At 39.1% G+C, this 27,031-nt stretch overlaps 2 protein-coding genes across 3 annotated transcripts in view; one reads left to right on the plus strand and one right to left on the minus strand.

Moving 5' to 3' along the window:
- The window catches only part of Alg6 (ALG6 alpha-1,3-glucosyltransferase), a 40,871-nt gene extending 25,960 nt beyond the window's left edge, over window positions 1-14,911 (plus strand). The window contains exons 11-15 of the mRNA XM_021200914.2: window positions 527-611; window positions 2,995-3,065; window positions 5,072-5,140; window positions 5,248-5,446; window positions 13,962-14,911. Of these exons, the coding sequence (XP_021056573.1) occupies window positions 527-611; window positions 2,995-3,065; window positions 5,072-5,140; window positions 5,248-5,446; window positions 13,962-14,159 (622 nt within the window). The 3' untranslated portion in view covers window positions 14,160-14,911. The remainder of the gene's footprint in view (window positions 1-526; window positions 612-2,994; window positions 3,066-5,071; window positions 5,141-5,247; window positions 5,447-13,961) is intronic.
- Window positions 14,912-16,985: 2,074 nt separating this feature from the next.
- The window catches only part of Itgb3bp (integrin subunit beta 3 binding protein), a 56,453-nt gene continuing 46,407 nt past the window's right edge, over window positions 16,986-27,031 (minus strand). Inside the window, exons 6-7 of one of the 2 annotated variants that reach the window (XM_029539917.1) lie at window positions 20,875-20,922; window positions 16,986-18,886 (exon numbers count right to left, since the gene is read on the minus strand). In XM_029539917.1, coding sequence (XP_029395777.1) covers window positions 20,876-20,922 — 47 coding nt within the window. In that variant the 3' untranslated portion in view covers window positions 16,986-18,886; window position 20,875. The remainder of the gene's footprint in view (window positions 18,887-20,874; window positions 20,923-27,031) is intronic. The other variant, XM_021200456.2, reaches the window with a different exon arrangement.

Raw genomic sequence — 27,031 nt, forward strand, 5'->3', positions numbered from 1 at the left:
AGAGGCCCCTTGCTCTTGTAAACTTTATATGACCCAGCACAGGGGAATGCCAGGGCCAAGTAGTGGGAGTGGGTGGGTAGGGGAGCAGGGGCGGGGGGCGGGTATAGGGAACTTTTGGGATAGCATTTGAAATGTAAATAAAGAAAATAATAATAAATAAAAAAAGAAAAAAAAGAAAAAAATACAGTGTTGTCTCCTTAGGCCTGATAGTGTTTTCTTATTTTCTAGTGTTTGGCAATTGACCTGTAACTATGATACATGATATTATATGTACATATTACATGATATATCATATGTGATATTAAATGCTGAATGACATAAACAATACTTAGTAGTTTGATTTGTATTAGTCAGAATTGTATACAAAAGTGTATACATACTTCAATGTGCTGTTTTATTTATATTTTAGTTTAAAATTTAATAAAATTTAATATAAGATCATCTTAGATTATTGAATAATCTACTTTAAAAATTAATTGTTTTAGCTAGATTTCAAACTCAAAAAACATATTTTATTGCTTTTTAGCTTTTGCTTTACATTTTTGAGCTTGCTTCCTGCATGCATAAAGTTGACAGTTCAGCCCTCTTCTAAAGGATTCAGATTTACTCTGGTAAGTCTTTTATTTTTCTTAAGAGACTTAGTTCTTACTATAACTGACTTTTTAAAAAAGATATCAGTAATCACTAGCTTGGGGTAGGATTGAGTGGGCTGCAGAACAAAACACCGCTCATCTGACACACTGAACTCTGTCCTCACAAATGCTGGGTTAGGCATTCGGCTGAGCAGTCAGAACCTTCAGGTCACTTTAAGAACTCTTGGGGTCTTTTGCTTTTTGTATTGATTGGTTGACGAGGTCACAAAGATGGTAATAACGCCTGTCCGTCTGATGCTGTTGAGCAGGTGGTACTATGTTCTGCTGGTACAGACCAAGTCTGTGATGTGGTGGTGGAGGGAGAGATCTTGGAAGAGGACTGTAGACTTGCTGAGCAAGTGGGATTTCAGTCAGCTTTGGGCAGCTAGACAAGGCTTGGAACTTCTGGACAGCTGAAGGCAGAAGACAGCTTGATCTACAGAAGGACAGACAGCAGGCTGGGAATGGATGTTACATGTGTCCCTGTCTGTTTCTGTGTGTCATGGGTAGGTGAGAAAAATATAAAGAAATGGGGAAAATTTCAGAAGATGTCAGATGTTTGGTTGAGAGGTGTGTATAGGACAGACACAGAAACAGGTTTAGGAAGAGAAGATAATGGAGACATTTGGGTTGTTTAAAGCATAAAGGGATAAGTGACATGGTTGGGGTGAAGTGGAGTGAAGGAGACAGTAACTGATGCCATAGGAACAACAGATTTCACTGGAGTCCAGATTTTATTGTAAGTGCATTAGGAAGTCAGTGTATGTGTTGGGGGTTTGAAACGGGAATGATGTGATTGAAGGTTACTGTGAGAGGTACCAGTGCTACCAGTTAAGTTGCTGTACTGGTCTGCTGACATGTACCTAGCTTTGCCAACACATTGACAATGCAGAATGGAGCAAAGGGGACAGCTGCTGTATGTAGAAAGTGTCAGCACATTTACAGAGTGATGTGTAGGGTCTAAGTTGTGCTTGAGCAGCAGGATACACACACACAGACAGATGACTTCATAAAACAGATGTTTCACTGGGCATACTTTTTTTTTTTTAAAGATTTATTTATTATACATAAGTACACTGTAGCTGTCTTCAGATGCACCAGAAGAGGGAGTCAGATCTCATTACGGGTAGTTGTGAGCCACCATGTGGTTGCTGGGATTTGAACTCAGGACCTCTGGAAGAGCAGTCAGTGCTCTTACCCAATGAGCCATCTCTCTAGCCCCTGGGCATATTTTTTAAAATTCACTACAAAAGAGCTCTTTTGTTTTCAGTTTTAAATTTTGACCTTTTTTGTCTTTCATACTTAACAAGTTTACATATATTTATTTTGTGTGTGTGTGCGTGTGTGTGTGTGTGTGTGTGTGTGTGTGTGGTGTGTGTGTGTGTGAGCTTGGGGGTATTGGCTCTCTTTTTCTATCAAGTGGATCCTGGAGGTGGTACCCCATTATCCTGCTGAGCAGCACAGGCCTTTACTGGCTGAGCCATCTTGCTGACTCTATACTTTAAGTAGTTTTCCAAGTTCCAAGAGGTGATGGGTATTCCTTCCTGTACTTGGTAGTTTTGTTTATTAGTAGCTGAGTTCCAGAACTATTTTTTTTTTTTAAAGACTTATTTATTTATTATATGTAAGTACACTGTAGCTGTCTTCAGACACTCCAGAAGAGGGCATCAGATCTTGTTACGGATGGTTATGAGCCACCATGTGGTTGCTGGGATTTGAACTCCAGACCTTCGGAAGAGCAGTCGGGTGCTCTTACTCATTGAGCCATCTCACCAGCCCCAGAACTATTTTATATGGTTCTCTATACCCTTTTAATAGTCTTGGTTTTGTTTTTCATTTATTAATTACTATGTTTTGGGGTTGGGGGCTTTACTTGTACCTCAGCAGGTCAAAGGACAAATTGTGGGAGCCAGTTCTCTCCTTCCACCATGTGGGGCCTGGGGCCTGGGGATTAAATTTGGTCATCAGGCTTGGTGGCAAGCACCGTATTCCCTCTGCACCCTCTCACCAGCTCAATGATTATTACTGGCTTTTTAATTTACACATTTAAAATTAGTTAAGTAATATGCATATTCTGGCCAGGCGTGGTGGTGCATGCCTTTAATCCCAGCACTCTGGAGGCAGAAGCAGGCGAATTTCTGAGTTTGAGGCCAGCTTGGTCTACAGAGTGAGTTCCAGGACAGCTACACAGAGAAACCCTGTCTCGAAAAAACCAAAAAAAAAAAAAAAAAGCATATTCTGTGTTTGATTTTTACCTCCAGGTAGTAACTATAATATTTGAACTGGGTGTTTTATTTTGATTTGTAACTATAGTCATATATTTCTCACACTGTTGAATCATGTCTCACTTTCTTTCTTAAAGGTTAGCTGTGCGCTATCATTCTTTCTGTTTTCTTTCCAAGTACACGAAAAGTCCATTCTCTTGGTATCATTGTAAGTAGAAATCTTTGAACTATATACATTTATTATTATGTTCATTGTATAAGGGTGTTTATAATAATGTTAATTTAAATGTAAGATAAGACCACACAATAGTTTTGAATATATTTATCTTAGTCATTCTCAGAAAGATAATGCTTTAATTTTACTTTATAAAATACATTTTAAACCAAAACAGTTGACAAAATTATTATTGACATATTCTCATGTTTTCCAGGTCTTCATATTTTCTCTATACCAATTAAATACATCCCTAAAAGTGGCTTTTTTGCTTCTTCTCTTTGCCTTTTGTATTTCATTCATTTCCACATCGATCTGTTAGCCTCATTCTCTCCATTTACGTTCATGATGCCTTTCATATGTTGTGTTCTGTTTTTTTGCCCTCTGCTTCCCTACACCACAGTAGATGAAGGTTTCAGACCCTCTTGGTAATCCTTAAAAAGATTGTTTTGTTAAAGAACATGCAGTTTTCTATTTTTCATAGAAAAGAAAAACTGGGTAAAACTGGGGCTGTGTTATCCTAATATTATAATACAGTATAAGCTTAGAACAGCCTGGGATGCTTGGCTCCTCCTAGTTCAGTCCCATTTGTCTGCTGCCTTATGCCATGCCCTACCTGGTGCTCTCAGTGGTTGTGAGAGCTCACTGTATAGACCAAGCTGGCCTTGAACTCAGAGATCTGTCTTCCTCTGCCTCCTGAGTGTTGGGACTACAGGTGTGTGCCACCACTGCCTGGCTCCAAGCTTAAATCTTATATACTGGTTGACATGAAGAAAAAAACCTTTAAGAAACCTTTCCTTTAAGAAAGGGGCTGTGTTAGTTCTGTGGGTGTGATAAAGCACCATGACCAAGGCAACCAATGGAAGGAAAGGTCTGTACAGGCATATGGTTCCAGAGGGGTGAGCATCCATCACCATCATGATGGAAGAAGCATGGTGGAAGGCAGGCATGGTGGCTGGAGTATCAAGCTGAGAGCTCACATTTTAATCATAAGCGTGAAGCAGAGAGAGCACACTTGTATGTCACATTCTTTTAAACTTCAAAGCCCAGCTTCAGTGACATACTTTCTCCAATGCTACATACATGACCCAAACCTCTCCAAACAGTGCAACCAAGTGGGGACCAAGTGTAAACACCTGAGTCTATAGGGGGTGCTCTTATTCAAACCACCACAGAGGGAGGATGCTCAAGCTTTTTGGAACCTTTTTAAACATAAGAGGGGAGAGATTAATAGTAATGGCAACAGTAATTCAACAGCTGTCACTCTTTGAAAACTTTAGTTTGTATTGCTAAAAATAAATATTAGTGGATACTTGCAGAGAACAGTGAAATTAATCATTGGCTTGAGTCACCTGGCTACATGTCAGCTGTGGAACTAGGACTAAGAGTGTCTAATAAGCCTGCTTCTCCTTGAGCATGGATGCAGTCAGATCCAGAAAGCCTCAGACAAATGCTGCGGTCGATACCATCGACACCAAAAAAGTGGCGGCTCTGTTCTTCAGCATCGTGTTCCCATTTCCCCGACCTTGCCCTTTCCCGTAGCTTCTAGTTATTCATCTTTCAGCGTTCTTTTAGTTGAATATTTTTAACTTGTCCCTTTATAATTCACCTTTGTCACCCTTTCTCCATTGACATGGCATCCTGTTCGTCATAACTGTAGTTTGTAACTGGCAGAGGAGCATGGAACACAAAGAAGTTTGAAAACAGTGGCCTCGGGAGTCACTTTGTGTTTGCAGAGTAGAAGGAAATGCTTTCTCTGGTCTTTTCCTCAAGGGACTGACTGTTAATGTAGCACACGAAGTGTTCGCAAGTAACCTAGCCAAGTGGCTGGTGGCTAGATGTGTGGAGAAGTTGACACTTCCTGAATAGTCACATGGAGACCTTTTTTTCTTTTAAACTAACCTTGAAAATTAGACATGCACAGTATATTTATTTTTTTTTCCAGGCTTGGGGCAAAATTATATTCTGTAATATTAAAATGCTTTTTCTTGTCATTTTAGACCAGTTTGCTTAGTTTTAACTGAAATTCCTTTCATGTCAACCTGGTTTTTACTAGTTTCAACATTTAGGTGAGTCAAACCAATTTCCATGTAATATTTCTAGTACGATTATTACAGTCATTGAAAAATTTACACTGTAACTATTGATGCTTTTGTGGCTCTATTTTCCTTTACAGCATGCTGCCTCTTCTATTAAAGGATGAACTCCTGCTGCCCTCGGTTGTGACAGTGATGGCATTTGTAATAGCTTGTGGCACTTTCTTTCCAATGTTGGAAAACACTTCCGAAGAACAACTGCAGCTGAAGTCCTTTGCTGCCTCTGTAAGGAGGCACCTTCCAGGCTTTACGTTTCTGCCCAGAATTATGCAGTGTTTGGTAAGTTGGCAGCAGCTTGGTTTCTAACATTTAATTTCTGCATGTGCACTGCTTGCCTAACCATACATGTGGAGGTTAGAGGGTAACTTTTGTGAGTTGGCTGTTTCCTTCTGCCATGTGGGTTCTAGGGCTTGACCTCAAATTGTCAGGCCTGGTGGCAAGTGTCTTTACATGCTACTCCATCTTACTGGCTCTGTTCAGTTTTAAAGAAGTATATTTTTTAGCATATTACTGTTTTTTTTTTTTAAGTTACTGAATTTTTGTTGTTGTTGGGATAGGGTCATACTCATTAGGTAGACCAGGCTAGCCCGGAACTTACTATGTAGCACATGCAGCATTTGAACTTTGCCCTTCCTGCCTTGGCCTTTCATGTGTTAGGATCATAGACTTGAAAGGCCATTTGTACCCTGTTGAGATGTGTTCTATAATGCATCCATATAACTTACACATTTTAGTGGGGTCAAGTATGCGGGTGCTTATACTACCATTATCTAATTTTAGATGAGTTTTAATCATACTCCCCGCAGAATGTCCCTACACAGTGGCAGTCATTTCTAATTATAACATCATTGCTAACCCCAACTGCGCACAGCATTAATCTGCTTTTTGTCTGTAACGTGCCTCTCCTGAATATTTCATATTAAGGGAATGTCATAGTCATTTCAGGCTGCTGTAACAAGGTAAGGCTAACTGGATGCTTAAGCAACAGCAATTGATTCCTCAGTCTGAAGCTGGAGGCACTAGCCATCAGGGTTGGTCTCTAGTGAGTCTGTTCTTTCTGGCATAGCTCTCGCTTGCTTCTCCTCACATGCCTCTACCTTGTCTGGTATCTTCCTTTATTATAAAGATTATAATCATAAGTGCCTTTCTAAAAGCCATTGTCCAAGTATAGTCACATTAAGGGGTTCAGGCTTCAATGTGTGAATTTCTTGTTTTACATATATTGGTGTGTGTGTACATGAATACATGTGTGTGTGCCTGTATCATGGCATCTATGTAGAGTTTAGAGGGCAACTTGTAAGAGTCAGTTCAGGCCAGGCAGTGGTGGCACACACCTTTAATCCCAGAGGCAGGTGGATTTCTGAGTTCAAGGCCAGCCTGGTCTACAGAGTGAGTTCCAGGACAGCCAGGGCTATACAGAGAACCTGTTTCGAACTGCCCCACCCCCCCAAAAGTCAGTTCAGTTCTTTCCCCATGTGGGATTCAGGGATAGAACTGGGTTTGTTGGGCTTGGCAGAGCTAGTATCTGTACCTGTTGAGTCATCTTGCTGCTGGGACACAGTTGGGTCCATGACATGGAATCATAAAATGTGGTCTTCATGACTGGTTTCTTTCATGGCATAGTCATTATGCTATATCACTATTTAGTCATATATCATTATTTAGATTTATTTCCAAATTATATCTCATTAACATGTTACTCCCCACCCCCAATCAATTAATGGCAGTAGGCTGATTTTGGTATTGTGAATAATACTGTTAGGAACATCTGTGTACAAAACTCTGAGTCCCAGCTTTCATTCCTTTGGAACATATAGCTTGGAGTAGAGTTGCTGGGCCCTGTAGTAATTCAGTGACTGCTATTTCAGAAATGGTCTGTTTTCTGAAGGCTCTGCACTGCCATGACATGTGAAGGAGAACATAGTGCCATGTCCTTGACAGCACTGCTGCTCTCTTCAGTTATAGCTACTCTATTAGCTGTCAGTGGTGTCACTACACTTCAGTTTGCAGTTTCCTACTGAAGACGTTCCATATCTTTCCATGTCCTTTCTGGCTGTTTGTATATCTTTGGGGAAAATTACTCAAATCTTTGTTCCTCCTCTCCCCATCATGGTAATCAGATTTGCACACTCTAAGCTACCTTTCAATGACAGCTATAGCTTCAGCTACTTTTGCCTATTTTTAATTCAGTTGTGTATTATATTTTTGAATGTCACAGCCTTTTATACATTATTTAAAATGCGTGTTTTTGATTTGATGAGAGACATGGCTCAAGTTAAGAGTGTATAGGCTATTGAAGATGACCCGAGTTTAATGATGTGAAAGTAAATATTTGCCAGTCCAGATTAGTTCTCCCCTTTCTTTCTTTTTCTTTTTGTGGCTGAATAAAATTCCACTGTATGTAACATATTTTCTCTATTAATTTTTTGGCCCATACCTGGGCTGGTTCTGCTTCTTTGCCATTGTGACACTATAAAAGCAAGCATAGTTAGGCAGCTGTCAGTGTAGCTGTGGTACACTCACTGACGTGCAGTCTTTGGCTCTATATGCAGGAGCGTAGGAGGTAGATGATGCAGCAGCGCGTAGGCTGGTTTGTTTTCGTTTGTGGTTGTTTGTAGGTATCCTGCACACTCAGTTCTCTAGGGGCGGCTCTAGCTTCTCACCCCAACAGTGTATGCGTTCCATTGTCCCACAGCCTTACCCACAGGTGCTCATTTATTTTCATGAGGACAGTCATTCTTTCTAGGGAAAAATGACAACCATAAAGGAGTTTTAATTTGCATTAATCTGATGGCTTAGGATGTTGAACACTTTTTCAAATATTAGCCACTTGTATTTCTTTTGAGTTCTGAATGTTTGGTTCACCATTGGATAATTTTTTTATGTTGTTTTATGTTTACAGTTGTTATGTATTATAAAGATGGATCTTCTCCACCCCCACTTATAGGCTTTCTTCTCAGTTTGGTGACTGTTTCCTTTTCATTTTCAAAGTTTTAGGTCTTATATCCATCCTGAATTGATTTTTACCCAGGATAAGATATGGATATAATTGCATTTTTCTACATTTGCATATCCAGGTCTTCAACACGATTTCTGAAGAGCCTTTTCCCCATGTTGGCTTTTGACACCTTTGCCAAAGATGAGTTGGTTGTAGATATTTGGGTTAATCTCTGGGCCCTCTTTCCATTGATCTACTTGCTTATTTTTGCTTTATTTATAAGAAGTTTAGGGTCCCCCCTTTCTTTGAAGAATGCCATTGGAAATTTAGAAGAGAGTGTTGTTGAATATAGATTGGCTTAAATAACATAACCATTTTTACAATATTTTTTTGACATGCAATTTGTTTTGAGACAGTTTTTTTTTCTTTTTTTAAAAACTATTTTATTAGGTATTTTCTTCATTTACATTTCAAATGCTATCCTGAAAGTCCCCTATACCCTCCCTTGAGACAAAGTTTTATATAGCTCAAGATTGCCTTGAACTCACTGTGTATGTGAAACTAGCTTTGAACTACTGATCTTCCTGCCTCTGTCTTCTAACTGTTAGAATTACTGGCATATGTGAGCATGCCTGGTATTTACACTGCTTTCTTTCCTGATCATGTTTTTCCCCTCCCTCAATCTTCCCAGATCCTCTCAGATCTTCCCCACCTCCCTACCCACCAGCCTTATAGAGTATTATCTTTAAAACAAATACAAAACCCCCATTCACGAAAAAGGAAATGAAACAGCAAAAGACTAATAAGACAAAAAAACACCCAAACAAAATGAGAAAAAAAGTCTACAAAAATATTGAGTTTGTTTTGTGTTTGCCAACTACTACTTGGCATGGAGTCTGCCCTGAAGTGTGGTTAATATACTCAATGAGACTCCTTTGGAGAAAATTGGATTTTCCTTTGCTAGTGGGTATCAATTACTGATAGCTTATTGGTTAGAGGAGAGAACCCTTGTCCATTTCCCCTTCTCAGTGCTCAGACACATCTGGCTTGAACCTGTGCATGCTGCCACAGGCTGTGTGAGTTCATATGTGCACCAATCCTGTTGTGTCTGGAAGACACTGTTTTCTTGGGAGTAATCCATTACCTTTGGTTTGTATAATCTTTCTGACTCCTTTACCTCTTAAAGCCCAGAGCGTTGGGAGATTTGGGAGTGGGGCCTTTGACCAAGACATCCTATCCTGTTTATGATTGCTCCAAAGTCTCTTATTTTCTGCACATTGTCCATTTGTGGGTTTCTGTGTTCCCATCTACTGTAAGAAGTTGTTTCTTTGAAAAAGGGCTAAATGAGATATTAATCTGTGAGTATAGTAGAACATGGTCAGGAGCCATTTATTGTATTGCTGCATTCCTTTAGCAGAATAATAGTAGTGTGTTTTCCTGTAGGTTCATGACCTATTTTGTCTCAGGTTTTTAGTCACTTTCGCAGTGTCACCTATGGGTTCCATCTCATGGAGTTGGTCTTAAGCCAGTCAGAGAGAGGTTGCTTACTTCCATAGCAGTTGTGCCACTGTTACCCCATTCTGTCTTACAGGTAGACCGCTGTTGTAGGTCACAGGGTATGAAGCAAGGAGATACTGATGATTATCTCTCAACTGTGGTGATGCACAGAGCACTTTACAGTATTAGACAGCACCGTAAATGAACAGCTCATTGAGCTTTTGGGTGGCTTTGCACTGATGGTGATCTTTACAGGAGAAGCCTGGTGTGTAGAAATCAAGAGGAAACAAGAAAAACAAGGATAGAGTAACTTTCTTATTCAGAGGTTTATGTGGAAAGCAAGATGTAAAGTTTATTTTGTGAGCATATGCCTGAATACTTGGATGTATGCAGAACTGTACCCTCTGTGACAACTGCAGGGTGGTTGTTAGGTGGGAAGTATCATAGGCTTCTCAATTTATTCAATTAATTGAGTACTTACTATGCACTCAGTGCAGTACATAGTACATTGCAGGTTGAAAGTACAATGACAAAAACAAAACCCAAAAGTTATTCTAGTGGGACAATCAATGATGCTAGCATGTAGGAAATAGACAACACAGTGTTTACTGATTACACATGGAGACACAAATCTAATGAGATTAGAAAGTGGTTCTTCAGCCGTGAGTCCCAGTTCTGATGCTCAGTAGCCACACATGCTAATAGCTCCTAGACTGGAGAGTGCAGAAGAACATTCTTGTAGAAAAGTTGTATTTGCAACGTGCTCTAGAGAAGCCAGTTACTACTTAGTTACCATAAATGTATATTTTTATTACTGATTTTGACATTTAATCCAGTAAGTCCTTGTGATTTTATTTAATGTGCCTCTAACTTTTCAAGTCCAGAGAACTATGTCTTGTAATTTACCATAGTACTAGCTCATTGAAAATATTCAGTGAATGTAATTTTCCATTGATCATAGAAAAAAAAAATCAGACAGGTTCTCCTGATTAGTCTAGAATTTTATATTCTGTTGGGCCTGGGTAAAAGAATGCCATTACCTTAAGTAGTGATATCAGGCATTCCTTGTTAAGGCCTGATTCTTCAGTGCCTTTGTGGCATGAAGTCAGGTAGGTAGAGGGTCTGAGGCTTGGCAAAACCATGGCTTCAGGAAAGGAAAACCCAGGGCCCTGGCAGCCAGCAGCCTCTTTCCAAAAGATTTTTTGAATCTTTTGGAGGCTGGGCCTCCTCAGACAGCAGCAGCAGCTCCTGGTCTTGCCTTGGTTGGTGTCCACACAGAAGATACCTATGTACTTACAGTTTTAGAAGACATGTCCTCCAATGACACTTCCTAGCCTTGGAGGAAAAAAAAAATTATACTTGCCAGAAAGCCATTGCATGACTTTGCCAGACCCCTGATTTTCTTGAAAACAGTTCAGTACTGATGTCATGAAGCAGACCCAGAGCACAGCAGGAAAAGCAGAAGGAAGGCAGGCGCTCCCATGAGTGCCGTAAGGAAGGCTATCTGCTAAGCCCTATGTATGTGGGGCATCTTAGACTGACCCAAAGAACACTTTCATGCTGCAAAGAGGACTAGGTATTTATGAAGCATTCATGGAGTCCCAAGAGAAAAAAATGCACTGAATAAAACAATGGGAATGCCATGTTCCATTTCACAGTGTTCTTTATGCAGAAGACCCAAGACGCATGTACAGGAACCTGGACAGGAACTGAGTACTGTGGTGGGTGAGGGCACTGGATCCTTTGTGCAGGGCTACCACAGCAGAGCTTTGTGAGAACCCAGATAATACCACCCAGAATTTTCTGAAGTAGATTTTTGCTGTTCTTTGTTATGTTTTAGTCAAACGCTTTAATTTTGGTGTACTCAAATCCAAATTTCCAATCAGAATTTATCTTCATTATATTGAATGAACCGTGGAAGAGTATGCCCATAACACAGTTTGATGCAGGGAATTCTATAGACTGAAGTTTCTTTTAAGAGAAATAACTAATTTGAAAATGAAGTCTAAAAACATTACATAACAATCAGTTACATAGATTCATGAATTGAGTATTTATTTCAGGCGTAAGCATTGGTACCACTTTCTGTGAACTAATTTATTTTCCCCCCAGACAGTCCATCTCCAGGGCTATTACAGGAGATGGGAGGACAAGAGGATGGATCTACTGTAGTGTCATTGTCACTTTGAAAAACTTTGCAGCCAAATTGAGTTGTGTGACTGTAATGATTTTTTTTTTTTGCCAAATTAATAATTTGGAAATATACTAGAAAATATACATCAAAACCATATTGTCCTCAAAGTGCATACTTCAGGAGTTACTTCTGCATTTGAATGCTGTATATAGTAACTGTTGGACACCTACTGATTCTTATTAATTATACAACCAACTGAAGAAAACTGGTGTCAACTCAGGCACTTGGTGTGACTACACACCCCTCCCGGATGTCTTTTAAATTCATGGCTTCTTTTTTCCATGAATTGTAACATACACATATCCATATACATGTATTCTACTAACCACATAAATACAACCTGCTCAGTCTGAATGATGTTATTTGTAAGTTTTCAGGGACCATTTGGTATTGGATTACCAGTAGAATGCTCTTCCCTGGGGAAGAATATATTTCTCCCACTCTCAGCATTCCTTGCCTGTAGTTCTTTGTAAAGGAGTGAGCCCTTGTGGGCTTTCCCCAACCACAATAGCATGCATCTTTATTGCTGGTGTCCTTGTTCAGCTCTTGTTTAGGTAGCCTTGTTGGTAGACTATGGGTATAGCCTCTGATATTACTAGGAAGCATGGTATCAACAGCAAACTCTCTGATCCTCTGGCTATTAGAATCTTTGTGTCCTCTTTGCAATGATTCTGGAGCCTTAGGTGTGGGAGTTGTTTGTAAATTTTCCATTAGGACTGCACTCTACAACTAAGCATACAGTTGGTTGTGGTTTTCTGTAACAATCTTCTGCTTCAAAGAGAAGTTTCCTTGATGAGGGCTGAGGACTATACTTAAACATGGGTTTATGGATAAATATTTAGAATGTAGTTAGGGATTATGCTGGTTTAGTAAAGTGGTAGTTACAAGTTCTCATTCAAGATCCATTACTTCACTAGGCCTGAGTATTGGCTAGGTTTCTAGTGCCAGGCATGGTATCTCTCTTGTTGGTAAGTCCAGTTAGAGAGCTACTGGTTACCACCAAGGTATGTGTGCCACTACTGCACCCTTAGGGTTAGAGTGCCATGGTGGTCATAGTTGTGGCTCATAAGTGTCATCATATCTGGGTAGGACTGTTGGTTTCTTCCCTCCACTGAAAGCTTGCACGAGACCTTCTAAACCATGAAAACTAGTTCTCCTAAAGGGGGCTTTCAAATCAGTTCCAGCATGGGGCCTCTGGGCACTTCATCTGAAATGCATGGTGCCTTCAGCAATGGGGATGTACCTTCCACTTTTGAGGGACAATCAAGGGTTAATAGCAATAACATGTAATGTTTTAGGAGTTTCTTGCACAAACCTTCACAGACTCAAAAGAAGGCTTCTTGGGACTATTGTTTTGTTTTGTTTTTGTTCTTGTTTTTTTTTAATGGTCTTTGGCTTTTGGGGACAGCATTATCAGCCTGGCTAGGAAAATTTTATTTAAACTATATATATTTATACAGAGACTTACATGTTTAGTGGGCTTTTTTCTTTTTCGTAATTAATAGTACGATTCCTTTACACTTATTCAGACACAGTGTTATTTTATCCCCCTCTTAACCTTCCCCTTCTCTAATTAGAGTCCCCTCCCCAGTTATCCATTCACTCCATCCAGGTCACTTGTACCCTGTCACTGCTCTATTGCTCTCCCACACTCCCAGCTTGGCCATGTCCTCCTCACTGCCCTGCTTTCTGCAGTCACTCTAGACCATGAGTCACATTTGAAGCCAGGAGTCTCATATGAGAGAGAATGTGTGACATTTGTCCTGGAGTCTGAGTTCATGGTATTTTCCAGTTCTGTCCATTTACCTGCAGATTTCAACTTCTTTAAACAGCTGAATGGTACTTCATAGTGTACATGCACTACATTTTCATTATGCATTCATTGATTGTTGAAAGAAAAGCTGCCCCCTTTGGAATATTGTCTAATAGTGTAAATAAATATGCCTCCCCTAAGATCAGTTTTTAATGAGGACTAATTAACTTCTAAAATTATGCTTATAAATATGTGTAATTAGTTGGCAACTCAAATATTTGGGAGTAAGGAATTAGGTAGCCCACTATACAGATAAAAGAGAGACAAAGCCATACTTGTTGGAAAATGGAGTTTTGGTGTCATGAGATATTTGGGACAGTAAAGGTCAGTGATATTCTCTTTTCCCTTACAGTTTCTTTCTTCAGTCATCACCATGGTCCTCCTGACGATTTTGAGTGTAACACTGGACCCTCCTCAGAAATTACCAGACTTGTTTTCTGTACTTATATGCTTTGTGTCCTGTGTAAACTTTGTATTCTTCTTGGTATACTTTAATATTGTAATCATGTGGGATTCCAAAAATGGAAGAAATCGGAAGAAAATCGACTAGCTACATTCCCAAGCAAATGCAATCTTTTTGTTATGTATAAGTGAACATAATCATCTTTAGAATCATGGAATTACAGGAAATGAAATGGTGAAAGGGCATTGTTAGCTACACAAAATGTATACAAGGACCAAAGCATTTGTCTTCTTAGCATTTTTTTTTTTTTTTGGTAAAGCATACTGTAATTTTGGTAATATTCACAGATATTTAAATGGTAAAACGAGAAAATAATTGTCCCATCTGGTCGTAGTAGCTCACATTTGCAATCCCAGTACCAGGAGGTAGAGGCAGGGCTTCCGAAGCTATGTGAGGCCCCTGTCTCAACAAAAGGGAAAGAGAAAAAAATGTCCTCAACGCCAATAGCTAATAATGGAATGTATTCTATAAATTGTAACTTTAAAAAAACTATATATTTTATATATAGTTTTAAAATGACCAGTCAGAATGCAGACAGAGCCAGGCCTGCTGGTACACATTGGGCATCTTAGCATTTGGTAGCTACAAGCAGGAAGAACATGAGTTTGAGACTAGCCGAGCTACATAAAATCCTGTTTTAAAAAACAAAACAAAGTCAGACAAAGTTTGTTTTAATAAATTTAAAATGCGTTTATTGGAAGAATTAAGCACCTGACTTGTATGGATACAAGTAGTAAGCAACTCATTTAGAAGTTGTATCCTGGGTGGAAGAGATGTTTTAGCAGTTAGAGCAGTGGCTGCTCTTCAGAGGACCTGAATTCAATTTCCAGCAATCACATGGTGGCTCACAACCATCTATAATGGGATCTGATGTCCTCTTCTGGTGTGCATGAAGATATCATACTGGTATGCATAAATATATGTATATATGTATTTGTATACATAAATCTTTAGAAGTATCTCAGGGAATTAACATTTTTCTTAATTACTGAGAAGGTACATTATGCTATTTGAAATTTGAATATCCATTATCGCATATGCAAAATTAGATGCTTTTAGATTAAGTAGTATTCTTGTTTCCAAGAATGTAGAATCTCTTGATGCTATTTTTTAAAAAGAACTTTTATTGAATATAAATCTAAGAAGTTTTAAGTCCTTTTAGTTACTCATGGTAATTAGTTCTAAATTTCTAGAGTAATTCTAAATTAAAACTACCATATCAATGACTCCATCTCCCTTTCTGTTACCTTGTTTAAGGTTTCCACCAAAATAACTGCATATTCAAATCATGTCTCACACTGGCTTTGTCCCATTGGTAGGGTTATCCCTTCACCCATATCAATTCCTAAAAATCATGTCGTGTATTTTACTTTCACAGGAAAGCTGTTTCTTTAGTCTCTGACAAAAATTAAAGCCACTTTACAACTCACTTTGTTTGCGTGTATTTCTTTCGTAATATAGTCACCAGAGAATTAAGTCATTAAATGGCATATTCTAAAGTGGTATAAAGAATTGGGCTCTGGACTTGGCCATCCATAGGCTGATGCTAGAAAATATGTATTTCTCAGTCTGACAAAGCAAATGTGCATGAGGACTTCAGGGTCAAGGTCAGCACAGAGAGGCAGCCTTGGTGGCTGCAGAATCAGCAGGCAGTATCACTGCATCACTGCCCCACTGCGTCACTGCCCCACTGTCCATGGCCACTATCTGTAATTGTTGGGCCCAGATGGCAGCATCCTGGCTACTTTTACTTGAACCCTTTTTACTACATATAATCTTGTTTTAAAAAAACAAAACAAAGGTCAGACAAAGTGTGCTTCATGCTTGTTTAGGTGGCTTCCAAAGCACCAGATCCTCCTTTGAAAATTTCAGTCTCAGCTAACATCAGGATAGAGGATCTTTCAATAGATACTGATAATAAATTAAGTAAAGGTCAGAAGCCTCGTTTTCTTCTGAATGAAGAGTTCTGTTCTTTTCAGATACACTTTAGAGTGAAAGAGGCATTGTTGAGAAGTGCCTCTTTCTCCTCTCCTCATGTACTTGAGTTTGCTTCTTAAAGCAATGAAGAGAATGCAGTGTAGGTTCATACCATATAAAGCATTCCAGAATCATTTTCCTTCATTTAGGGAGAAGAGAAAATCTGTCCAAATCATAAGCCTCACTGAGGGAGAAACAAAATACTTCTAAAAGTCCACATGGCCAAACAGTGCACTGTTCCATGGAGGACAAAAAAAAGATGGACAGATTACAACTCAAGAATGGCTGTAGGAACACAATGGTTCCAGTTCTCAAGTGGTTTTCTTTTCTTTTTCTCTTTAGAGATCAGGGCCAGGTGTATCCCTCCTCCTCCCTCCATATAAACATTAGTTTTGTGTGTAGATCTTTCTGCTTTGTCCTTCATGTGGCCTCTAAGGGTGATAAAGCGAGAGTCATCTGATCTACAGTGAACAGAACTGGGAAGTGATTCTCAGCAGACCCAGCTGCTCTAAAAGGCAAATGCTCAGCGTATCAAGAAGTCAAACATACAGTAACCTCCTTAAGCACATACCTACATAACTCATTCCATCTGAAACCAGCCCACTTCTTAACCCCTTATTCTCTAAGTCAGGATACTTTATAAAATGTTTTGCCTTGTACCCTAGTTTTCAATGTTAGAACAATCTATATTACTATGTGTTATTAACATTATATTTGAAGACATATCAGTAAGTATTCTTCATATTTTGCAGACAGATATAAAAAGAATCTTGTTTAAATAGTTCCTGGAAACCTAGAAGGCAGTTAGGTTGAATAGTTGATTGAACTACTACTTAGTGCCAATGTCATGTATAGTAATAACTTTAAAAAATTAATATATCAATCTGAAATGTTTCTAAGTGAAAAATGAATTCTTTTTAACCTTGATTTTTGTTTCACATTTCCATATAAGACTTCTGTTTTCAAAATGTCATATAATCAAGTAACATGTTAATTTTGTCAAACTGTAGTGCAAGTGCCAAGGCATTTTTTTCCTTGCAGCTCAGGTCAAGTATAAACGTTTTAGAAACCATGTTAATAGAGATGACTCCCCCCACCCACATGCTGACAGCACACATACTGTAACACAAACACCAGAGACTCACACATCTAAGCTAATGCTTAAAAAAAATCTGGAAGGGACCATGTACTTGCCCTATAGTAAAGGTATTTCTTTACATTCATTGAAGTTTGAATTTACTTCATAACCAACTTATATTTATATGTCTGTATTGATAGTTCATTTCAGTGTTTTTAAAATGTATGAAATCTTAAGATGTTCACAATAATTTTCTCAGTAAGCATTGACAATAGTCCCTAGAGTGGAACAATACACACCAGTATTGTTCAACACACTTTTAAATTTTCATTAACATAAAATAACCTGTAAATTAATAAGTAGCTGGAACTGTACATGGGAAAGCTGGCTGCTTGTTCACCTGGTTTATTGTGAATTCCAATAAAATATGTTACTCTACAAAACTAGAGCCATAATTCTAGCCAGAAATGTTAAAAATATATAGAAACATATGTGGTACAGAGTATATAAGTCAAGACTACTGTACTGCAAGGCTTACATTAAAGAGTGAAGAAGAAATGTATTATTTACATTGAGATTAACTACTGGTGTGTGCAGAAAGTTTAAATTAGCTGCAAGAAATTTTATCTAGACTTGCACCTGCCTAGTGCTCCAAGTTGGTATTTACTGGACAGATTAATTACACACGTTCTTCTGTGCCTTTAAATATGATCAGGCAGATGCAGACACCGTTCACAGTGAGCGCATTTCTTCTAAGTGTCTTTGGGATATAGAAGATGGTTATTACATCATCACAAATTTCCAAATTAACATACATCTCATGCATCACTTAAGGAATGATTTACATGTTACTTGCCATGTAATTTGGCCCTTGCTTTAGATATTGATAAGTCCCCATTTGCTTATTTTTGAGTCTTCTGAGCAAGATTCACCTTCACAAATTCATCTGGCTATTCTGACAGCATTCTTTACTTGTGTAAAGAAATATGAGAAATACATTTGAGAGAATTTTGATACTCCAGTGTGACCCACTGAAAACACAATTTAGATGCCTTTGTCTACATGCCTTAAGGGGCTTCCAGCAGGTGCTTCCTTCAACAGCTGCCAAGAAGTGGGGTGTGGTGACTATGACAGATTCCTATTCACTGTGTCCTACTGGGGACTCCTAGTGGTGACAGAGAATCTCATTTAGACTTAGGAGTACTGTGTCAGTGGCAACTGCGGACTGAAACCTTCCTGCAGCCATGTGGCTCTTTCCTTTGTTTTCATCAGCAGTTAGAAATCATGCACAGTGGTGAGCTTGGGGGATGGCTGTGTGAGAACCTGCATTTGATTGCTAGAACCCATCTAAAGCCAGACAGAGGCAGTGGCATGCACATAGACTCCCAGTCCTCACTGGGAGCTTACAGGTCAGCTAAATTGGTGTATATTTGAACAAGAGACCTTGTCTAAATGTAGAAAACACACTGACACCTGAGGTTGTCCTCTGAGCTCCATACATATGCCATGGTAAATATATACCTGTACTCACAAACATACATACAGGCATATACACAGATTTTTGCACACAAAGGCAGCACACAGTGAATGCCTTTATTTTTTCCTATTTAGAATACTCAGCATATCATCTACCTGTCTTTTAAGAAGGGTTGTAAACATGACAGTCTTTCACTGACTCTTTACTTCAGGCTGGTCTGCATTCTTATGGCTTGACTAGTATCCAGGTAGGTTGACACAGTTGTCAGATTTGAAGATAACACTATAAAGGAGAGAAAGGTTCTCATTAAAATGTTACCATAAAGGAGATACTAGTTAGGCTAATAGTTTAATTTACTCTTACAAAGCAGTATCATAATCCCCACTTTCAATCAAATAGGTGAACCTAGGGCATGCACAGGATCATAACTAGGTAGTAGAGAGGGCACTGAACATCTTTGGATTTTCAAAAGCTATTTTTTTTTTCTTATACCAGACACTACACTACAAAAAAAAAAAAAAAGTTTTCATTAGTCAACTCTGGTTATTGGGAGAACTACTGAAAAAGATTTTGAGGTCATATCCAGGATCAAGCAGAAAACTTAGTAAGGTTTCTGTTCTGGTACAACAGGTAGTGGCAGTGCAGCTCCTTCGTGGTAACCACATATTCTAAGGCATTCTTGAGACACTTGCTGCCTTACACTCTCTGCTGCCGAGCCATCTGACTTTCTGAGCCTGACAACTGTCTGCGTTGCCTGAACCCTTCCTCTTAATCTTGCTTTCTGATTTTTTGGTGCTTACATACTTCTTTCTGTATTTATACAACCTATAGAAATTTCCCAAGTTTTTGGAGCTGGATATGTTTGGTACCTACCAAACATTCCAACATTTAGGAAGGTGAAGGAGGAGGGCTGAGGTCAGACCTGGCTACACCATGGAACCCTGCCTTTTTTTAAAAAGGAGAAACTAAAAGGTTTTCAGTTCATCCATCTGCTAAATACCCGGTATCTGTCACTAGGGTGTAAGTGCTCCTGGACAGAGGTGATGTAAAGTAAGTTAGTAGGAGAGTCCCACCCACCTTTAAGACATCCTTGATGCTAGAAAGCCCAGGTACATACCTCAGCTGCTCAAGTGCTGGGGTTACAGCTGTGTGCACTACACTAGGCTAGAGCTGGTTGAAGTCCTCAGTCTCTAACTAATTACCTTGTCACACTTTCCCAAGTCGATGTATGTCTGTTGTGAATTTTCTAACACTGCTTTTTCTTCACTGGTACTCACAGCAGAAAGCAGTGTTTATAACCATTATCAACTTTTCCTTGGCTGTATACCTCATGAAAGGCAGAATCCAGAACATTTACTGGCCTACATTTTACTGATATTATAGGTCATTAATTTTATACACCATTCTTTCTCATGTGTAGTTTCACTATCACTGCCTATTTCAAGTTCATGGGCCTTTGTGCTTCCTGTCTCATGTGGTTAGGAGACTTCCCCGTCCGCACCAGTCCAGCTGCAGTCATGACTTAAGAGAACTTAGAAATTAAACTTTTGCCTCCAGTTTGGGGCAGTACATGGATTTCAAGGTTCGATTCCATATAGATTTCAGGGAACTCCACTATGCTTTAACACCTGGTCCATGTTAATTGCTAACATTTTGTACCAGAGAGGCTTGCCCTACAGGACATTATCTGTTTCTCCAAGCTGATGCTGTGATCCTCAGTAGAGTCACAGTATCTGTACAGTGGGCCAGAACCCTAGAACAAAGAGGCTGAGTTTGTGTGATTTAGTATAGCTCAAAAATTTTTTTTGTCCCCACGTCTAAAATGCTTTTAGATCATATCACTTCTGAATGTGTTTTGATTTTTTTATCTGAGTTGAGTGCTATAAACCCTAGAAAGGAAGCAGGAAGAAGAACTGAGGGAGAAGTGATCAAGTAACTGTACCCCGAGGCTGTGGTCTACTCCTGGAATGGAAACTCTATTCTCTAAGGTGAGAGCCAGCCAGTGGTGTGGATGAGATGAAGGAAATGCCCAAAGCCAGCAAGGCTATTTCATCTAGTGAGGTTCTGAACACATCATACATAGCAAGCATGGTGATACAGTCTTTGTGTTACAGTCAGCTACTAGAAAAAGGTCATTTTTACAAAACAATATAATGGCTTTAAAGGAAAACTATAACTAATTAATTTTTACAATGTAAGTAAAATGCTTTTACATGAACAAAACAGTGAAATTTAACAAGGTTAGCTGAGTTAGAAAAGCAAGACTTTACCTCAGTTCAAAATGGCTTTAAGGAATTCAAAGCTGTCAAGATGATGATCTATATGAAAAAAGAGTTTTTTTTTTCAGAAAACAATTCAAAATAACTTGTCACACTATCTGATACAAAGTAAATATCAAATCAAGTGAAATTAAAATAAAGTTGGGGGCTGGAGAGATGGCACAGCAATTAAGACTAGGACATGAAACAATTGTGCTTCAGCTAGGAGAATGGCGAGCTGCACAGAGGATGGTCCATTAGAAACTGACCTTGCAGTGAGATAAGCAGGAGACTTGGAGGCAGAGAAGACAAGCAGGTTAAGAGAAGGCAGGCAGCAGGAGCCCAGGCATTCCGTGGGCTGCAACTAAGTGTGAATACAGATGGCCTCCCTCTTTTGAATCTTTGATAGACAGCAAACCACCTAACATAATTAGCTATATAATAATGCAAATATACTTTGTTACTTATGTCTAAAATATGTATGCCACTGAGCAATTTGATGTGAGTCTTGGGGATGGGGTTAGTTTTTCTGACTGCTTTTCAGGGTTAAAATGGAAAATGTTCACCTGTCAGGCAACAAAAAACCATTTTCTATAAATGTGCCAGGATAATTCTTCTCCTCCTCAAGAACAGTCAGTCCTCAGTCTAGTCATTACTGTCTTTTTATAGTATTTTTATTTAATAAAACCTATTAAGGCCACCATACAAATCTCTTTACTTATGCTTTTATCTTTTAACTGATCAATTTTTATATTGCTGACACCCCTTCTTTACCATTTGTTCATTTAAAAATTCATAGTACGTGAGCTATGTCTCCAGGGAAGTGTCTATAAAATTTGTTACAGCTGGCAAATGGGTCTGAGTCAGTGGTAGCACATGACTAAATGCTTCACAGAAAATAAAATTTGTTTCTGTAGTAAGCAGAACTGTTTAAATGTTATTTATTTTTATGTTTCAAAGAAAATATATTGTGAAGTGCTGCATTGATTTAAAAGGCAACAATGTCTGTGTACACGCTGTAGAAGGGAAATTTATGAAACCTTTGCACAACTCCTTTAATTGAATTTTCCAAATCTCTCACCACACACAAATAATCAATATCTTCTGCAGAGAAAACCAGTCAGAATTATTACAGTCTTTCTTTTCAATTTTGTTGTCATCAGCACATAAGAACACCTGGATATTTGTACTGTCTGCTTGCAAGTTATTTATACCTTTTAAACACATAATTGCTATTAAGTGAGTCCAAAAGTATAATTTTAACATTTGCTACAGATTTCTTTCAAAAGAAAAATTATACTTTAAGTATAAAAATTTAAATCATGGAAGAAAATTATGTAAAAGGCTTTGAAAAGTAATATACCCTGTTTGGCTTTACTTAAGTCCAAGACAAATAAGTTGGCATTCTCAGCAGTTGGTAGTAGTCCCCTAACAGTGGTGATGGGGCATAAAGCAAGAACAGTAACACTGTGGACAGAGAGGTCTGACCCATGAACAGCATGTACAACGATGAGTACACATGAAGGACCGAGAGCTACAATGTACATTAATGTGTATCTGTGATACCAAAATTAACAGCTATCTCCAAATAAATCAGGGAAAGCACAGGGGGGAATTTTAAAGAGAATCTTCAGACTCAAATCTGAGTGCTTTTAAAACTAAAGTATCTGAGAAAAAAAACAAGATGCTGCTCAACATTTAAAATAAAAGATGAAATGCCAAAAGGGCAGGAATCTTCAAAAAGTAAAATGATTTGACCAGTATGATGAATATTTTTTCAAGACTGAATTAGGAGAAGTATAACATTTGGTTAAAAATCCCTAGGTGGTGGTGGCCAGAATGAAGAGGCAAGGTCACATCAAACTTCTCTATGGTGTTAGCACAGGGGTCAGCTTGTCCTGTACCTTGAATGATGTGATAGCTTCAGAATCCTGTAGCCAACATGAATTTTACAATGCAAGTTAAGAAAACAGTCTGGGCTTTTTTCAGAAGACCAGAGCTAGAAGTTTTGAAATAGTTTCTATTACAAATAGCTGAAACAATCAGCTTTTTTGAACATTGTAAAGTTCAGATGGTTATGCAGCATTTGAAATATGCATTCTACAACCTACACAATTATTCTCAAGACATAAAATGTGTTTTGGACTGAAACTAAGTCTCTTCGTTTCTTATCTTGGCAGCTGCTCTACACTTTGCTTACATTCTTTTCAAAAACATTTTGTTTACTGGAAGTCCTTGTTACAGACAAACAATGGTGGTACTTTTTAATATTTCTAGAAAAAATGAAAATGCCAAGTGCTACAGAATGCCATCTATTGACTAAGGAATATCTGTCTGAGGTTGTTTTTAGTAGGGTTGATTGTGTAAAGCAAATATATTTCATGCCTCACCATGTGATCACAGTGTGACTCCATCACCAGTCTCAGACCACTGAATGATCAGATGTCTTAGATCTTAAGCATAACGAATTAAAAATAATTATGAAAATTCACATCTAAATCCTACAGAAAAGGAATCTTTCATTTCATTATTTTCCTAATAGTCATAAAGCCAATATTATTAAGGAAAGTGAACTTAGTCTTATATCCTGAGTATCCAAAAAAAGCCTTCCTTTGTTCAAGACCCTTGAGTTTGGCAGAAGAGAGCCTGTTATTCACATAGTCTAACAAGGCATTCTGAGTCATAGGCCTGGTTCTTATGACAGGGTTAGTGACCTCTTCAGGTTTCTCTTAGTTCCTTGAAGCCTCCTCCATGGAACCTGCCAGGTGCCTGTTTACTTATCCCTGAAGTGTCACATTGATCCTCCTCTCCCTGCAAGAGCAACTGCAAGTGGTGCTGAGCGAAGGGAACCAGCACTAAGGTTTGGAGGGCAAGGACAGCAGAAATGGTGCAATTCTCCTGCACTTGCCTGTTTAACTATTAGAGGAAACGTGAAGATTCTAAGAAGACATGCCATCATCATCCTAAATGCCACCTTAGGTACACGCTGTTGACAGTGAAACTAGTACCTACCCTGTTCCCATTTTTATGATTACAGTAATGAAACAAATTCAGTACCCAACATAAGGGCTGATTAAAAAGAATTATTTATGATGCTATAAATATTCACAAGATGTTTTAAAAAGTAAATTTGGGTAATATGAGGAAAAAAGTAAAGTAGAAAATCTCAGCAAGAGGCAAAGCACAATCTCCAAAGGATCACAGCAGGGGCAGCTGGAGAGTCAGGAATATCAGCACATGCTGCTTTTTAACCTTTATTTATTTATTTATTTATTTTGGTTTTTGAGACAGGGTTTCTCTGTGTAGTCCTGGCTGTCCTGGAACTCACTCTGTAGACCAGGCTGGCCTTGAACTCAGAAATTCGCCTGCCTCTGCCTCCCAAGTTCTGGGATTAAAGGTGTGTGCCAGCACTGCCTGGCAGCAAATGCTTCTTAAATCATTATGTTATAAGTCAAGATGAGAGCTGTTGATTTAGTAAGAAAAATTCTGTGTTTGCTTATGTGTTTGTGTTATGTGTGTACCATCTTTAACAACCTTAATGACAAAAACTCCAAGCTGAGAATATGCATAGTAGGAACCAGAAACACAGGTGGGGAAAGCATCCAATAAAGTGCAAGGGCTCAGATTCAAACTCCAAGGAAGCACATGGCCATGGGTTGTAAAGTGAAGAGCTTTTAGTACCTTAGAAAGCACAAAGAGCTACCGTAGATTGTGCCAAGTGGAAATGGAGGATTATCAATGCAAATAAGTGGAAGATAGGCAGAGCAATATTGGTATATATTATGAAAACAGGTTTTTAAAATAGGTTTTGTTTAAGTCACAACAAAGAACTAATGCCTACTGGAAATTTCAAAATATGATCTAGTTATACAATTTCTTCTATGAATGAAAGAAAGCCAACCCTGTAAGAGCCTGACTATGGACAAGTCAGCCTGTCTAAAATAAGAGAGCTAGGAGGCTGTTCTGTCTGTCTGTCTAAAATAACAAGAGAGCTAGGAGGCTGGTCTTGCAGAAATGCACTAAGAATTGGGGTGCAGTGTATAACTGAGAGGAATGACATACTATCTAACCCCCCAAAAGGTTTTAGTCACATATTAATGCTTCTGGAAAGTTCTTTGGAATTACTTGAGGTCTAGTGAGAGAGCTAGTGAGATAGTGAGGGTCCTTGCTGCTGAAACCTGATAACTTGAGAGTGACCCTAAGAGCTGCACGGAAGAGGGATGCTTGTAATCCGCCTGCTGACCCTCAAGTGTGCCACGGCATACCCTTCAATAAATGAATTAAATGTAATAATTTTGTTAACTAATGACCTGAGAATTTTTCCTTCATTTCTCAAAATTTGGTAAGTGCCAGCTTTAATTATTAATACTTCTAGGAAAGCGTGGATTTTAAAAAAATACATCACTGGCACAGAAAATATATAAGAAATAATAAACATAAATGTCACATTATAATCTAAATCTTCTCAGGTTAGGAAAGTGAATCTGTGACATACCACACTCAAGCCATAAGAAGCTAAAGGAGGAGAGGAGAACCCAATCTTGTAAACAGCTCCCTTGTGTGAGATCCTGTGGCACAGTGCAAGTGGGAGGCACAGGAGCCTACTTCCCTGGTTGTTACCCTTGTGTAATGCAGCTGGGCTCTTTATCTGACTGGAATCTGGTATTTCCACTGAGGTTACTGTTCATGTTTGCCCACTCAAACATATTAGACTGGTTGATCCAGTGTCATTTATATCTGAAAACTGGGGTGACCAGCTGACTTCACTTGGTTTTTGAAGAAACATGAAATCATGGAAAGGCCAGACTTTCTGAGTCATCTGACCTTTAGATGGAGTCCCTGCTTTGTAACTTAAGTGCCAGTGTCTTTGGTCAAGTTAATGAATTTTGTGTATTTGTTTAATGTCTATGACAGTGAGAATAACTCTCTTGTAATACTGCGGTAAAGATCTGCTGAGCCTAGGGCTAGGAACACAGAAATTACCAGTACTCAATAAATGGAATTTGCTTGTTCGTAAGGATGGGAGCCTAAAATATGACTTAGTCAAGAGGCAGCTCCACTTGCACAGACTGCTGAGTGACATTCACGTCATAATATTAAAATTCTCATTCTTCTACACGCAACTGAGTATTATTCAGTCATAAGAACAAGGAGGTCTCTGCTGGGCACCTGACCAAAGTAGCACTCAGCAGGAGCAGCCCGAGTATGGCATTTAAAAAAAGACCACTGCTGTTAAGTGGCTTGGTGGTTCCAGGCCCTCCATCAATCACACCCACAGAAACCTCAGAGCAAGTATCCTGGGATTATATGCAGAAACCTAGCCATCAATACACTTCAAAGCCATGAGGAAGGACCTGAATCAGATCAACTCACTGTTTAGCAAGGTGGGATCTGCTGAGAGCCAGGTCTGTAGAGGAACAGACACAAGTCCCCAATACACTTGGTATCCCTTAGTACTGCCATGCTCCCATGTCCCAAGCCAGGTCCTGCTCATCCTTTTGGTCCCCATCCATGCTGTGAGGTGATTAAAAGTAGGAACCTGGAGAAGACTGGAAGAGAACTTAGATTCTAGAGTTGATCTGCTATCACTTCTTATGCTACGGATTAGACAAGAGTGGGCTATAGAGAGGCAATATTGCCCCTGCCCCCAGTTTCTCAGGAGATGGAGGTCAGTTCTTCTACAGATAGCTGTGTCATCCTTGAGGTTATCCCCAAGAATAGAGAAGACTCTGAGATTATGTTTAGACCCCAGATCCAAAGCTGAGGTGGCAATGGATTGGGAAAGGCAATGATGGCTAGCCATCAAGGGGGACAGGGAACCACAGGTACAGAGGACTCGCTGTCCTTCCACGCTCACCTAGGCTAGGCTGGGTTTACAAGGGCTAGTGTGCATGCAGGCTTTGGCTAGGGCGGCTTCTTTTCTTCCTCTTAGGAAACAATTATCTTCTGGTGCCCTCTTTTTCCACTTCAAGACTTTCTTTTCCCATCTTTTTTTTTTTTTTTTTTTTTTTTTTTTAGACTTTTTTGTGGAAGATAATAGCTTTGCCTGCACGGAGTTTCGATATTGTAGCCTTCTACAAGAGAGGGCCTTTTGGATTTCTTTAGCTCTTGTTTCATCCTAACTTTAGCCAAAACTGCATACTCTCCCATGCTCCCCCCTCCCCCCTGG

The sequence above is a fragment of the Mus pahari genome, chromosome 6, assembly GCF_900095145.1.
Source record: "Mus pahari chromosome 6, PAHARI_EIJ_v1.1, whole genome shotgun sequence".
In the NCBI taxonomy this organism is placed as follows: Eukaryota; Metazoa; Chordata; class Mammalia; order Rodentia; family Muridae; genus Mus; species Mus pahari.